Consider the following 16,642-nt stretch of genomic DNA (forward strand, 5'->3'; position numbering starts at 1 on the left):
GCAATCCATCTAAGTGGTACCATTTGAGATAAACATCCTCAACGGTTTCCTTGCTTTCTTATATACCGTGGTCTAAACAACGGTTAGCTGAACAGTTAAATGCTACATACCCTACCACCACAGGCCCCCTCTTAGCCTCTTAGCAGCTACAATAGCCCTTTGTTCCATTGCATTCAAGGAAAATGTGAATGCACGCAAACCTTGCAAGGCAAAATAAGAATGGCTGCAACCAATATTTTTTTCCCCTGAACTTGTGTGTGTGTGCAGGGGGGGGCAGTTGAGTCCATTTCTCCCATCTGGAAGCTGTTCCGAGCAACCAATCACGCAGAGTTCTCTATGGAACATTACCAGGCCCCACATCCTTGCGCTAGTTTGATTAGGCCATATCTCCGCAAGCACAGAGTGTGCTTCATTAGCGTCCAATCCGCCAATGAAGCCTAACTCAACCTGATAGAAACCTCATTCATTACCTCTTCACATCGCCCTGCCTCTCAAATCGACTTTTAGTAAACGCGCTATTATCGAATGGGAAGAAGAAGCCTGAATAGTAAGAATCATTTCTCGACTGTAGGGTTTGCTTGTGAAAGTCAAGCACAAAACAAAAAACAAAAAACGAAAAAACAAAACAAACAAGCAACAACAACGACAACAACAACAACAAACCCTAGTGTGAAAGTTGTGGCTCAAGTATTAGCAGCATTTGAAATCTTATCTCAAACACAGATGGCTACACATCCGAGGTGGTTTAGGTCATTCCTTTTTTGTTCCATATTGAAACCATTATAATCCAGTTTGAGCATATAAAACCATTCTAATAGTATTGCATGGTTTGGTAAATATTTGGTCGCCTCTGGCAAGGTTGGGGTTGTTCTCTGGCTTTGTAGTGAAACAAGGTACACCTAGTGGTTATTACACAGAAGTGCATTGTCAAAGCTGAGTGTTACTAACTGATTTGCTCCTTACAAAAGGGAAAAACAACAAAGCCAGAAGTCATTTATAGTGCATATCATTTAAAATTTTCCATTTACAGTCTCTGAATCTGGGAGGGTATAACATAGACTTCTAATTAGGCTGTGAAGCACTAATTTGAGGAATGAGTCCAGACAGTACATTAATTGCTCTCTAAAAGACAGAATTAAAACTTTCGAGTAGAATTTGCCATGTATGGTAAGTTAAAAAGAGCATAGCCCATCATCAGATCCTCCAAATTTTTTTTACTGACATAGATCAGTTTGTTGATTTTCACCACAGTGTGCTAAACTGATTGAGAAACCAGATCATTTGACCATTGTTGAGTTCTCAACATGTTGGTTGGACCTGCTCTTCAAGTCACAGGGAGCTGCCTGAATGAACCTGAAAAAAAATTTTCTCCTGACCTCTTCTCTCTCTTTGACCTCTCTCCAGACTTTCTTGTGATGACTGTTCCCAATCCAGTCCATCCCATGCAGGCTGGCTGGCTGTTTTCTGCTCTTCGTCCATACTTAAGTGTGTCTCCCCATCCATAGCATTCTGAAACCACAGGAAACAAGCACATGGACATGTTATAAGATCATACATCTAACTATTTGGGCAACATAGGAAGACTGAAAGAGCTTTTTTATTTTTTTTGTTGCCTCTTTTTTTTTTCTTTTTGTACTGATATTATTTTAGTACGATGACATTTAGAGAGGTATTCAAATCTGTCTCAAATCAAATGTTTCAGTTAAAAAGACTGGCAAGAACCCCATGTGAGCAGATGGCTACTTGTCTTTTAAAACGTTAAAGTTATGGTTTCTTTTCGAACGGGAAGAAGATCAAGAGATTTCTAAACTAACTGCCTTATAAAAGGCTTTTCTTGCCCTGTGATAGAGTTGTATTTGTGTATTGCTGAATTGTTAAAGCTGAAATTACTTGCAGGCTCTCAGCACTAACTTCTTTTGTGGTGCTTTTCAAACACACTAGCCACAGAAGTGGATATTCACACCATCCACTAAACTGCAAATACCACAAACTACTCCTCTTTAAAAAAAAAAAAAGAGAGAGAGATCTCAGGATCAATATACATCCCCCTACATCCACACCCCAAAAAAGATTCTGACCATCCTTCATTTTGGAGTAGGTGTAGACTAGCAGAGTGCTTCTTTTGTTGCTAAGTTTACTTTTTTTTGCCGGCTACTTTTGTGTTCTCATTTTAATTTAATTTTCTGTTAATATATTACACATTGCAAAAAACCCTATTAAAGCACACAAAAGAGGACATTTTCCATCACTTTTGATTTTATTCATTTACGCTTTAAGTATGTACAATTGGCCTTTTTTTTCATTTTCAATTATTGGGTATTGTTATGGCTTTGGCAGCCATTGTGAACTACTTTTCCCCTTTTGAGTGAGAACTAAAGTGCTGTAGAATTCTTGTGGCATGACAGCTGTGGTTTTGTAGTGAGGCATTGCGCCTGCATGTGTTTGTTTATAGAGAGATGTCTTAATCAGTGCTACTCGGTTTCCTGTGCCTTGGAGACATTAAAGATTCTTCTGAGGCACTGAAGAGGAGAGGGCAGTGCAAGCATTCATCACAGTAACCAGTGACCACACATACCCTATACCATTCAGACACCCTCCACACACAAATACACACGCACACACACACACACACAAACTTTTTCCCCCTCCTCTCAAAACTCCTATCTGCCCTCTCTCACGTATTTCCTCCTTTTCTTTCCTTCTTATTTGTGTTTTTCCTCCCCTTTCATAAGGCTCTCACTCCCCCCTCTCACTTAAACTTCCTCAAAAAAAATTCAGACAGTTCTAAGAAGACATGGCTCAGCTATTTATTGTATGTTTTAATGATATAGTTTGAACATATGTTTTTGTGTTCTAAAGATCTGTGAGTGAATCAGTGTAGGATACTTGTTTTTAAATCTTGTAAGAGTGTCTTTCCTTACACACACACAGACATACACACACGCGCACGCGCACACGCAAGCACGACCAAACATATCCTCGTGAGAATGACTTTAAAACTACAAGCTGTGGAATGAGCACAACGTTATAATGACAAGCCATTTCAGGAGAGTATCCAGAATATCTGTTGTTGTTGTTGTTGTTGTTGTTGTTGTTGTTGTTGCTGTTGATGTTGTTGTTGCTGTTGTGGTTCTACTTAACATTTAAAAAAAAAAAACCTAGCCCCATTCAGCACATGTGATTAGCCAAACTGCCTATCAGATGTTTAGTAATGTTTGCATCTGCATAATCCCTTCCCAAATGTTTACACCGCTCTTCTTGTGCTACTACTGTCATATCTTAGCCCAGTGTCTCACTTAAGCACATTATAGAGAAAATATTTAATTAGGAAAAAGGGGCAACTTTTATGTGGAATGCTTAGAGACAAAATGTACAATTCACATCATACAGCACAGAATATACCCTGAAATTCAAAGCTCTTCAACAGAGAGAAGCACTTTTTTTTGCTCTTTCCAGCAATATCTTCATCTCTTTAGTGACGTTTCTAAATAGACAGAATTATGTCAAGTGTAACATAGCCAAAGTCAACACAAAAAGTCAGGCAATAAAAACATCATCTGAAATCACTCACCCACTGCTGACTTGGCATTGCCAAAGAAGTCAACATATCTGCCATAGCACCAAAAATCTGGTCCGTTCGTCCTTGGTTCTTCTGAAGAGCTTTCATTTCACACTGTCTTTTCTTCTTTCTCAGATACTCCTGTCTTCTCTCGTTCTCCTTTCAACCACAATTCCTGTCTTTCCTGCGGTGCACTACGCCGGGGCTTTGTACAGCAGCCCAACTCCTATTCTGAAAATCTTGTGGACATGAATAATAAATTACAGAGGAGGAGAATGTTCTTGTTTTCCCCCCGTGATCCACTCTGACTGTGGCACACGTATGAACCGACCTGTTCTAAGTCTCACTCAGGCCCTGTCCCCTGTTTTCCAAACGAGACGTGTCTCTACGTGCACTGTCCCCTTACTCAGCAGTGACTGTGAGTGTCTTTGGAGGCGGGTGGGAGAGGAGGGTAAGTGTGTGTGGGGGGAGGGAGGGGGGGGGGGCACCTGAGTGAGTTTTGTTTTAATCTGCTTTCTTTTGTTTCCTCCTTATTCTGTTCTTGCTATGACACATTGCTCCTTTGCTTTTTTGGGTCCTTTCCTGCTATGCAAAGTCCTGACTGTACGAGCCTTCTCAAAAACCTCGTTGTCTGGTCAGTCATTGGTTCTACACATTTACCACCCCCCATAAAAAAAACCCTCAAAACTCTCCTCCCTCTCACCATCCATCTAGATTTTCTCATCCCTCCCTTCCACCACACCTCCTTCACTCCTTGAGCAACTTTCACCCCCCCCCCACCCCTTCTCTTCTTACTCTCGTACCATCCTTTGTCATCTCTCTACCTTCTCTATTTGTATCCCACCCAGACTCAGTTCGTGACTCATGGTTTGTGTGAACTCAGGTACCCAGCACAAGTCCAAATAAGGTTCTGACTCTTCAGAGGAGACCAGGGTACTTCTGCTTATAAAACAAATGTCATGGATTATTGAGTGTATCCACTATGTCCTTGGCTATTGAGATACATAAGGCAAACAGCAATTTGATTTTGCAACATGAGGTCACTAGAGCCTGTTTTACAAAATCTCACCCTAGATAGGCAGGACTGTTCCGTAAATTTAATCAGCGTGTGCATGGGCCAGCTTCAATGTTTTTCCAATACTCTTCCATCCTCCTATGATAGATATGCAAGTACTACTGACTATTTTCTTTGCCTCTACATCTGGCCTCATGTCAGAACACACACATTCAGAGAACTATAAACATTAGTACAATCACTCTGTCCCCTACTAAAAAAAACCCCTCAGCTATCAGAGTCAAGTTTGGGCTTGATTTTTTTTTTTTTTTTATTCCTGTTGACAAATTGTGTACTGATTATGTACCCTCCTCAGGAACAACAACAACAACAACAGAAAAAAACAGAATTATGGCATTGCAGAGGGAAGACCAGCTAAAAAAGAAAAAGGCTCTAAATAGTCTGCCAGAACCCCCTCCAAGCTGCAGCCGGGGAGGGTTAAGATGGGCCCCGGAAACACTGCCAACAGTCTAATATTAGCTCAGCACATGTCTGTCTTTAGAACCAGTATTGTGGCTCAACTTAAATCCCCCCCCCCCTTCACATTGCTGTGCTCACATATCACGGCTTTAAGAGGGATGGGAACGCTGTTGTTTTTTAACTAGTTTACATACTGCACTTGTGACACACACTACAAACAACAACGACACCTACACACATACACACACACACACACACATGCACGCTTACACACACACACGCGCACACACACATACACAATTAAACATAAATGTTTGTAGAAGTTTATATTGTCTTATCATGCTCATGAGAATCCCAGAACATGTGTCTGTTCAGCAAGCATATCAGAAATAAACTGCTTTACTGATTGTAAAACTGTTTGTGTTAGGTTGTTTTTTGTTAGTTTGTTAGTTAGTTTGTTTGTTTGTTTGTTTGTTTGTTTTTCAAAAACACAAGTTGATTCTGATATGATGAAATGCAGTTATCTCCATCATTCCAGAGGGAGGAACTGACATGGATTTGGTTGCTCCAGTACACTGTATGTTAGCGCCCTCCACTGGTAAGAATATAAATTTGATATAAGTTGTCCTTCAGTTTTCATCAAAACTTCCCTCTATCCGTTCTATCATTTAAGTAAGTAAGTAAATAAGTAAATAAATAAGTAAATAAATAAAAATATAAAAAATCTGATGTTGGTATCCCTACTTTTCCTATATTTAAGCTTCACTTACTCAAGCCTCAGTACATTCAAGCTTTTTTTTCTAGGTTACATGCCTTTGATTTGTTCTCTCTCTCCTAATGGTTACTTACTCTTAATTTCTCTCTCTCTCTCTCTCTCTCTATCTCTTTCTCTCTCTCTGTCTGACAATATCATGTTTGGACAATCTTTGCAGGAGTTACTCTCTTTAAAACTGCATTGTGTGTCAGATCAACACCAAGTTTCCTCTGTCTCATTTCCTGACCTCTGAGTCCTCTTTGCCGTAATTCTTTTCTGCTTTAAGTAAAGAAAATGGCTGTATATCATTCTCTTCCTGCTCTCTCTCTCTCTCTCTCTCTCTCTCTCTTTTCAGTTCACTCTGTTTATATATTTTTTCTGATATTTTGTTTCGTTATACATCACAATCACCACAATATACCTCAACTTTTGTCCAACCCTTGGCTCTTCTTGGTCAGATTCTATGCACAAAATTGATAAAAATGAATAAAATTTTTCATCTGTAATGAATGCACAGCAGTTTTCATCGGTAATTATGTTCATATGTTAAATAGAATCAATTTCTGCTTAGACATATGTAGAGCGCAGTGTAAAAGACCAATAGTAAACCCTATCTAGGACTTAGCACATTGCTAACCGCTAAACTAAATAATGGCAGGTCCTGAACACAGTCCTCTGAAGTGGCCAAAGACTCGACTCAGATGACACTGCCATGAGGTCACAGTCAGAAGTGTCTGCCAATATTGCAACAGCATTTTGCCACCATCAATACGTAGCTTTGGCCACATTTGATTGGTTTAAACTAGATTATACATCCTGGAATGGAGTCAGTTTACAGCAGTGACTCCTCGTGTCCAGCAAACGAACACACAGCCTTCAAAAGGTGCATAACGGCCTTTTTGAAAAAGGAGGGACATCTTATCAAGCTTATCAAGCTTTTTACTTACCATAACTGCAAGTGTGTGTGTGTGTGTGTGTGTGTATCTTTATTGAATCATTATTGAAATATCTGGAGCAGTAAACCACAGTTTAAGGGCAGATCTGATCTTTACAACATTAAAATACAGCTGAAGAAAAAAAAAGATACCAGAATGTACATGGTAGCTGTTGAAATCCACCATCCAAAGCTTTTACTGAGACCTTAGTAAACTATCCATTTGTGAGGATGCTGAATTTAAACAGCCTTTAAACTGAATTTAAGACTTTCTCCCAGTTTAGTTCTCTGGAGCGAGTTCCGCTGCCACACAGTTCATCTCTGTTGTAATACATGTGACTACCCTAACTCTTTGGGCTGTGGGGTAGAGCTACCTGGGCTTGACTGATAAACCTAGGCTTCATTTAAGAGGCTCTGCTTCATCACATTATGTTAGATGGCTATTTAAAGACATGCAAGCTTGGGGCACATGTCAAATGTGTGTACAGGTAGCCAGTCACCTGGGGAAAAATATGAAAAAGGGTTGTGTACTCTGGCTGGAGCGTCTATCCGTCCACACACTGGGGGAAAAAAAAAACAGGCCTCTACAATTTTAAATATGAACTATAAAGTCAAGGAATCTGTTGATTTCCCAGTTTTACTGAGATGCATTTATAATTAATTACAAAACTCTTAAAAAAATAACCTCTGTGCATGTGTGTGTGTGTGTGTGTGTGTGTGTGACTCAGCAGCTGTTGCTGGTAAAGGGACCGGTATGAATTGAGCAACAGGTTGTTGTTGTCAGCTGGGTATGGGAATTTCCATGGAACAATGACATTGCAATGCACACTCTTCAATGCCTTTGCACACAGTCACCTGAAGATTCCAGAATCTGTGACAGGGGATAAAATAGACTGGATCATAACCTGAATCATAACATGTGGAAAACCTCATTTTACAATATCACTAAACATTCCACTAAGGGAAAAAAAAACTAAATGAAAACAAGTGAACAGTCAGATGCAGGGAGAAAGGAAGAGACAATGAAAAATAGAGAGAGATAGAGCGAGTGAGAGAGAAAGAGAGCAGTTTCTCAGGGCCATAGTCTCTCCTGACAGCAAGGTTGCTGCTGTATCTGCCAGCTAATCCCCAAATCTCCTGTAATCAGGATGAGAGAGAGCATGTTGCCTGACTTATGAGAGCGTCTATGTAAAGATCTGGGAGGATTCTTCCATGATCAGATGGCCTAAGTGGCCGGGCAGTCAGAGTGTATGGGGGGGGGGGGGGGGGTGAGGTTGGGGCAGATCCCCTCTCAGAGGGCTTAACCAGTCTACACTAAGACTCCATGGTAGGAGGAACACACCGCGCACGCTTCCCGAAAAGGATGTTCTAACCACACACACACACAGAAAGAAGTGGAAAAGAAAAAACCTTCAACCTCAGTGGACACACTTTTCATGGTGAGACGTGACATGTGTTTATTTTCACTATTAAGTTGAATTGATTGTATGTTTCTCACTAGACATTGTTGCAAATGACAGAGGGCCAGCTTTCAGTAAGTCTTTGGTGAACGAGACAGTTAACTGAACTTGAGAGGGAAAATGAAGAAAGTGTGAGAAAGGGTGAAATGTTGGAGCAAAGTCTGGTGGTCCAGTATGGTGTTTGGCCTGGGTAGAACAGAACTGTTGTTGTAATGCTGTGGTGTGGAAAGCCATGGCAGCTTGTAGTCACAAATCTCGTTCTCAGTGGACAGACTGTTTATGTTGCTTTTCCAGAGAATGTTTTTCCCATATCGCCACCCCCCCCCCCAAACCCCTACCCTTCACACACACTCACTCACTCTGTCTCTCTTACACACACACACATACACACACATACACACAAACAAACAGAGACACATTGCATTTCTGTCAGTCCACCGTGGTCGCAATATGTGACCAGCAAAGACTTCTAGCTAAATATAGTCTGTCCTTGAAGCAAAATGACCATTCTCTTTGTCCAAGTGAAGGAAAGGACATTGAATGAGCAAATTTCCAGTTCCAGAATGATTTGTAAATTACTGAGGACTTTTTTATTACTTCACATAACTTATCTGCTTGCATTTGCTTTCTCTTAAACAGGTTGTGTAATGTGGTTATAGCAAATGACTTATTTAGATTAGGGTATTAGATATTGTGCAGTTATATCAGACTATACACTGTTCTGTGCAGTGTTCACTATCAGTGCTCTGTGTGTACAGTAAGCCCTGAGGTTCTGCTGGGCATGATTAGTGACTGTACTTTTAGATCCCTGGAGTTCACAAGCTGAGATGATGCTAAGGTAACAGATGTGGCTGCCTGCCAGCATTCCCTGTGATATTTACACCACACACCCAACCTACACCCATAGGATCCTCTTACTGCTTCTGAGGTTGCATCCAAGCTCAGCTTTATAGCAATTTCAGTTCAACATCTATACTCTCCACAAACCAGCATTTTAATCTTACTTGTAATTATCTGTGATTTTGGTCTAATGTTTTAATTGCACCTTGTTTTGGAATTGGTTGGACGTGTTTTCTGATGCAGCTGTCAGTTAAGTAAGTTCCTCTGTTGTATTTTGGACAAGAGAGTTACCACACAGCTCTTCCACGTTACAAAACGAAGCTCTAACAGATTACTTCTGAGAGTCTTGGATTACTGACCGTTAATCGTGCCTACGTTCACCTCAGAGATGCTTCAGCAAGACTCTTCATCCTCTTTCAGTCTGGATACAATTTACTTATGACCAGGGATGCTCTCTGATGTCTGAACGTCAAGGCTTTAAAAATAGGTTCTGAAACTTCAGTGAAGTATCGTCATTTCTAACGTGGGGAAAAAAAAAACATTGACTGTATTCTGTATGTCAGGAATATCAGAACGTAGAGAATTAATGTCAACGCTCCATGAAAAAGCTTTATTATTGAAGATTCATAATTGTTCATTTCACAGGATCTCAAGCCAGATGCAGACATGACTGTGATGGAGGTTCTGGTGCGTGTGTGATTCCTGGCTCTTGGAGGGGGCCAGATGGCAGACGCGAGAGTCACAGTGCAAGAGGACCCGAATCTAGGCTCCGGTCCAGATGAGGATGCATCAGAGTTATCCGTGTCGGGGGATGATTCTGATTCAGGGAGCGTGTTGTCAGATGACTCGGTTCTTCCAGATTATGAGAGGGAAGTGAGGGCAGAAGGCACCGCCAGCACCTTGTACCAGGCCTGTGCCAGAAACGAGGCCACATCCCTTCAGAAAGTTCTGCAAAGGGGTGTGACACAGGATGAAGTCATGGAATTAGATATCAATGGCAGGGTAAGGCTCACATCCCTGAAATTATGGTCCCTTAAATCTGGTTCGAAACACCCGGACTCCTGCTGGTTTTCCATATGAACCAAACACCGTAGTCTCTAATTTGTTTTCAAGGGTTTTTTTTAAGTGTCTAATTATTGTAAGAGGTCAAAAATGAGCAGCACTCTGGATCTACACACTGACATGACATATTTTGTGTCTTAGTCATCAGACATTGTGACAAATGAATATGAATCATCATGTATGTACTGTTGTTTCCTCTGTCTCCCTCACAACAGAATGGCTTAATGCTTGCTGTCTCCAAAGGATTTGTAGACATTGTCTATGGGCTGCACAGTTGTCCATTTCTAGATATTAATCACCAGGATAATGATGGCAACACAGCTCTCATGATCGCAGCCCAAGCTGGTAAGTTTTTATGGATCAAGTCTTTATGGATCAGTGTTGGTATCTTATCTTACTGATTGTACAGTACCCCAATTATAAGTATCTTACAACTCCCCTTTGTTGTCATAGGTTTTGTGAATGTCCTTAACTACATCCTGAACTACTACTCTGGGGTGGACATTGAGTTAAGGGATCACCGTGGCTTCACTGCACTTCTCAAGGCCGCCATGCAGGGCAGCAATGACTGTGTGGCCTCTCTGATCATGGCTGGTGAGTCGCTGCCCCCTGTGATTCCTTACCTGCATTTGAACTTTTGGCAGTGGGCACTTGGCCCAACATAGTCTGGAGAAAATGATCTCAGTGGATGACAATATGTTCCTTTTTAACTTCTTTCAGGCTAGAAGTTGCACCTGTTACATGAGCTGAGTTAGTCACTGCCCACCAGAATAGCCCATAACAGTATAACCAACAATGTCATCACTTCCTCTTAAATCCAGGAAATTAAAAAACCATCAGGTAGATTAAAAAAAAAAGTTCATCCGAATTTCAGCAACATTCAGCAACATTCTGGTCTATATGAAAATGTTTATTGCATTCACAAAACTACGAGAGACAAAAATTCTCTCAAGGTTTATTTTTTTTAGAAGAGAGCATCTTGTAAAAAATATCCCACATACTGCATTGTGTTCAGTTAAACTGTGGTGCAATCTACCAGTGCTAACTTCCTCATTTAACCAGAGAATGAGAGAGAAGTATGACATAGTTCCAGCCAAAAAAAAAAAAAATTCAGGCTCCAGGAGGATAGGAAAGTCTGTGGAGTTATAGATGAAAGCTATATTAATTAAACTTAAATAAACTTAGTAAAAAACAAAAAAAGAAAGAAAGAAAGAATAAAGGTTTTGTCCTATTTTTCATGAATATACTATACAAGACAAATAACACAGAATAACGTGTACCTATTTTACAAAGTAGTTAATGAGGTTACTGTACTGTATTACCAATGCATTCATTCCTTAAGATAAAGTGAACAAAAACAGTTACTGAGGCAGCATGATGAGGTGAACCGATGACGCAAAAGCAGCCAGGTTTAAGGGACAAATCTGAGGACACTTTCTACTCTGATCCAAAGCTAATCTGAGACCCTTCTTGGCGAGCGCTGGATTAGTTATGTGCGGGCTTACTAGGACTAAATTAGAATTGTGCTGAAAATATTCCAGTCGCACTTATTACAAGTGTAACCAAGGCAGCAAGGGTCAGGTAAGCTTAACTGATCTATTTTCAGTTCTGCTGCCTCGTATCCCTACACTACATCTTTTTGATTGTTCCATAAATGCCTGACAAACTCATTTAAATTCAGCAGAATGATTTAAAATCTAATTTAATCTCAGTAGAGTTAAAACTAGCTTTATCAATTAATGTGACCTAACGGGTAAACCTTTTTTCCAAAGAGAAGGTGTAAAGAATCAAGCATTTGAATGTAAAATGAAAACACCAGGTTGTCTTGCCTGTGTGGAATTTTTTTATACATAGTTCCTTCAGTGGCCACATGGTGGAGCAATGACGTTGACATGTCGCTGAAAGTTTCATGCTTCCCAAAAAAAAAAACCCAAGCAATAGAGAGACATGACTTTTTCTTTTTGTTTTTTTCTTTTGTGCAGGGGCAGATGTAAATGCGGTGGACTCAACACGGGGTAAGGACATGAAAGACTGGGCCTTGAAGACTGGCCGTTTCGAGACACTGTACAGGATTCGACAGCTCACTGCCAGACCTCGAGCTGAGCAGTTCTGTGACACATACGTACCTGAGTGGCCAGACCTTAAGGAACTGGTGGCAAAGGCGACCGCCACAAAGACTGCAGGGCAGAAGGTCGCTCATCGTCTCAAATCGACCTTCACTTTCAGCTTCCCGCATGATCCACAGGACAACGGAGTGCTCGACCACATGGTACGAATCACCACCAGTGTCCACAGCCCCCTGGTGGTCACCGGTTGTCGTCCGCTCTGTCCGTTGAGCCCACCAGAAATTGGAAAGAGGCGCCTGGCTGTGCCGGAGCTGATGAAGATGTACCCAGGCAAAGAGCTGGAGGAGCACGCAGTGGGACACAGCAATGGCTCCATTTCCTCGGCTTCACAATCTGGTGCTTCCGCCTCCTCTGTCTCACTGGCCTCCTGCTGCTCTGACACGGAACGGCGGGGCAGTGTGCTATCCATGGCTTCAAACGGCGTACGCAAGTTTGTTCCCCGCAGCATGGCGCGTCGGAACAGCGTGTTCCCCACTGGGTGCATCCCTCAAATCAAAGTCACTAAGTCTGGAGAGCCCACGCCAAAGAAGGAAAAAAAGAGGAGGAAGTCAAAAGGTTACCTTGAACCACCGGTATGGAAGTACAAGGAAGCGAAGGAGGAAAGAAAAAAGGAGAAAAAACGATTAGAGAAGGAGAAAGCAGACAAGGAAAAGACAGACAAGCAGGCCAAAAAGAAGGTTAAATAAGGTCAAGTTGCCAACAGTCACTACCACTGTCCTGAAACATAGCAGCAAACATTACTCTCAGGTCTACAATCACCTTCAGCATAAGACGCACAGGATGATGGAGTGCGCTCCAAGGCCCATATAAATGCCCTGTTAAGTCATGTGGAACCATAGCTGAGGTGGAAACTAGCATTGAGCAGCATTCCTGTAAAAGAAAGACGCTCTTTTTCCACAGAACAGCTGAGACAGCTTGGTGATTTATTCATCATCATCCTCTACTCAAATCAACTGACTTTAATCTTTAAGGGAATAACTATTTTTGAAAGGGAAGAAGGGAAGACCTGTGTATATTTTTCTATTCACTTATGTCTTTTAAGCCCATATGATCAAAACAGACCAGATTTTCTATTTCTCCATTTGTTTCACACAGCTGTAAACCTTTTAAGTGGACTACGTTTGAAGTTTAAGTTTAAAGAGCACAAACAAGGGATCTATCACTCAATTGTTGGATAGTTGGATATTAAATGTGTCTGTCTTTTTGAAGAGCGATCACCACACCTTCTTCAAAGAGAGCTTGACCAGCAGGAAAACCTCATCCTGATGACCTCTTTTGGAAGTGCTGTCTCATTTCAAAAGACTACTGTACGGGGGTGGACTACTTTAAAAGACTGCCAATTTAAACTGGAGCAAAACCAAAGGGCTGCGCTACAGTAGAATTAGCCAGCAGTGAACAGACCAGTGCTAGTTTGCTAGCTAGTTAGCTAACAGCACAGTCCTCGTTGACATGACTATGCTGCCACTCCCAGTCGCCACTGTTTCTTTCCCATAACCTCTTGAAATGAATGAAGGGCATTTTCTTTTGACCACGTACAGTTGAAAAGCGCTTCCACATCCGTAGTTGCTGTCGACTGCGTGTATACATAATACACCTTCTCTTTTTTCTTTTTTTTTTTCTAAGTGCAATAGACTCAACTTCCCTCAGTCTGTACTATTACTTACAATGCAGATAGAGGAAGCACATGTATGGTGGTAAAGTGACTTCACTGTCTCCCATGAACAGATGACATCATCAGCTATCAAGGTATCTACTATACATGTCTATGGTAGGATATTGAGTATATGAAATATATTGTTGCACAATACTATATTTGTTAGCATATTAGATACTTTTTGTGCCAGGTTGCTCCTTTAACAGCTTGAACCAAGTACTATCAAAAATATTTGTTTGATGAATTTTGGACAGACTTTATTTTTCATTTTTAGCAAAACTGTAATGCATTTCCATGTGGTGTCAACTCTCTCCTAAAACATTACAGCACTGTGCTAGCCGTTGTCAGTCAAAAAAAAAAAAATCAAAGAGAGTTTTGTGGATCCACTTCAGGTTTTTGATAAAATCAGGGTTGAGTTTTCAGATGTAAAGCCTGCAGTCTGTTTTGATTCATTGCCCTGTTTCAAGATTTAAACAAACAAACAAAACACTCCACATTTTAATTCAACTCTCTTATTACCCCTTTATCCTGACAGAACAATGCTGTTGTTGTTGTTGTTGTTGTTGTTGTTGTTTTTGTTTTGGTTTGGGGGTTTTTTTTTGGGGGGGGGGGGGGGGGGTGCTGCATTTTGCAGCTAATTAACCTCCAGAATGGTGTTTTCAACCCATCTCTCAGGAACAGCGCAGTCTTGACACTTCTTGAATCTTGACTGTTCATATATGAAAGGTATTTGTGAGACTGGTAAACAAGCCAAACTGTGACATATGTGATAATAACCTCCTGTAGCCATGTACAAATACAAAAGCTTGTAAAATAAATTAAAGTATATTTTAGATAACATAAATGTTTCCATTTCAAATGTTGTATTAACAGTACAAATCAACATCGTTTCCATAGATGCTGATTGTTCTTCATCTTCAGCTTTGAACATCCAGTAATATCATGAGGGTTGTACACTAATCTTTGAGCCTGTTATGTGAGACTATAATTGACACAGTGAAGGCAAAACATAGAGCAAGACTAATTGTCTTGTTCAGTAATCCACTCATTCTGGTTTACTTATATAACAACCTATACTTTAGCTTGGAGGCTATGAAACTAACGGACTGGTCTGTTAGAGGGAAGTTCCTCTTCAGAACGAGGAACCCTCATATCCTGCATGGCTCCAAAAATATAACCTTTACAGGGTAAAAGTAACAATACACACATAAATGTCTGTTCTAGCCTGCAGAGACTCAGCAAAGAAACACATGCATGTGAATTCAAAAGCACTGCTATATGATCAGTTCCACTGCTGAAGTCGCTGGAAATGGCGGAAAGCAATGGCCATACAAGCACCATTGCACAGATTTGGACAGCAAAGTGAAGATTATAGTTTGATGTTAATTTTCTTTTTTAATTATATGCTTATAATTAAGAATAATTATATTCATATGTACAATTCATATTCATATTCATATTCATATTCATTTGTAGCTTAAAATTTTATTTTAAGCTACAAATCTTTTTTTTTTTTTTAATTATTTTGCATGGGGCAAGGATTATCAGAGTGGTGGATGTATGACTTGTGTTTGGTATCCTTCTGTGAATATTCATTATTTAGTGTTAAAGAAAAACAATGAGGAAAGCAATTACACCATTATGAATCTAAGATTCTATGAGAAAAAGAGAGTAAGTCAGCCAAGGGGAAACACACCATGTGTGCTGAGGCTGAAGGAATGCAGAGAGAGGCCAGAACTCAACATCACAGATATTAAATGTGAGAAGAAGGGAAAAAAATACTAATCAAATAATATTTCACTTTCTTCCTCATGCCACTGATTTGAAGAATAACAGCTGTGCATTAAAACACAAGCCAAGAGGTCAGATTAAAAAGCTTGGGAAAAGGAAGAGCCTAGACTGAGATGGGGTTTTTTTCTCCCCAAATGTAACTTCTTCCTTGGTCTAAAGGTTTCATTACACAGCGAACTTCATCTAAACATCGTGTGAACAGCACCTAACAGAAACCAAGAGAATCTTAAAGCTTCTTGTCAGACTCTAATGTACTAGTCTCAAAGCACAAACGACAGGGTCTCTCCCCCTTTATGTTACTATGGGTAGATCAATATTAACATTTTATATGACCTGACAAGGTCTTTGACATCTGTGCAGCAATACATTACCGTGTGATGGTTCTCCAACACCAAATTCATTAATAAATCTGTCTGGAGTCACAGTAATGTTCATGCCGCAAGTCGCCTAAGTCATCCAGTGCTCATCCACTGTCCGCCTCCTCTGGGCCCCAATCCATGGGAGGCGTCTGGCTCCTTCATACAGTCTGTCTTTGGGAAGCTGTTTCACATCTCCAGTCCCTCAGGGCATGACAACCATAGGTCCTCCTGTCTCCAGCTTGTCCTCATCAATTTAGTCTACTGTCAGCTAAACACTTTCTGCTAAACTTTTCTGCACATGTAAAGCTAATGAACTTGGCACACGAGATAAGAATAACTGGACGTCAAAATGAACACTAACGCAAGTCAGTGTTTAATGGTAAATATGCATTGCACACGCGAATATTCACTCAGTACTTCTTAGTGTAGACTACAAATACCACTTTGTATCACATGTTACTCTTTAAAAATACGACAAACGACACTCAGTGAGGTGATTAAATGCTCTCCAACCAATATGATGTCTATGTAATCCAGTGGTACTGGAGAGAAGAAACGCGACGTTCGTAAACGTCCAAATAACTCTATTCATAGAAGCCAGGCCGGGGGGGTGGGGGTAGACTTGCTGA

At 40.7% G+C, this 16,642-nt stretch overlaps 1 protein-coding gene across 1 annotated transcript; it reads left to right on the plus strand.

Annotated features, from left to right (window-relative positions):
• Window positions 1–9,744: 9,744 nt before the first annotated feature.
• On the plus strand, window positions 9,745–12,895 carry ankrd33aa (ankyrin repeat domain 33Aa). The gene is made up of 4 exons (XM_030767698.1): window positions 9,745–10,023; window positions 10,299–10,428; window positions 10,537–10,677; window positions 12,066–12,895. The coding sequence occupies exons 1-4, from the start codon at window positions 9,745–9,747 to the stop codon at window positions 12,893–12,895; spliced, it is 1,380 nt and encodes a 459-aa protein (XP_030623558.1).
• Window positions 12,896–16,642: the final 3,747 nt, after the last annotated feature.

This window comes from Chanos chanos, chromosome 3, assembly GCF_902362185.1.
Source record: "Chanos chanos chromosome 3, fChaCha1.1, whole genome shotgun sequence".
In the NCBI taxonomy this organism is placed as follows: domain Eukaryota; kingdom Metazoa; phylum Chordata; class Actinopteri; order Gonorynchiformes; family Chanidae; genus Chanos; species Chanos chanos.

What these genes read in the sequence shown, in the direction of transcription:
- ankrd33aa (XM_030767698.1), top strand. Translation starts at nt 9,745, where the DNA reads ATGGCAGACGCGAGAGTCACAGTGCAAGAGGACCCGAATCTAGGCTCC. An exon ending in AATTAGATATCAATGGCAGG is followed by an intron (nt 10,024 to 10,298) that starts GTAAGGCTCACA and finishes CCCTCACAACAG; the next exon opens with AATGGCTTAATGCTTGCTGT. An exon ending in GGCCTCTCTGATCATGGCTG is followed by an intron (nt 10,678 to 12,065) that starts GTGAGTCGCTGC and finishes TCTTTTGTGCAG; the next exon opens with GGGCAGATGTAAATGCGGTG.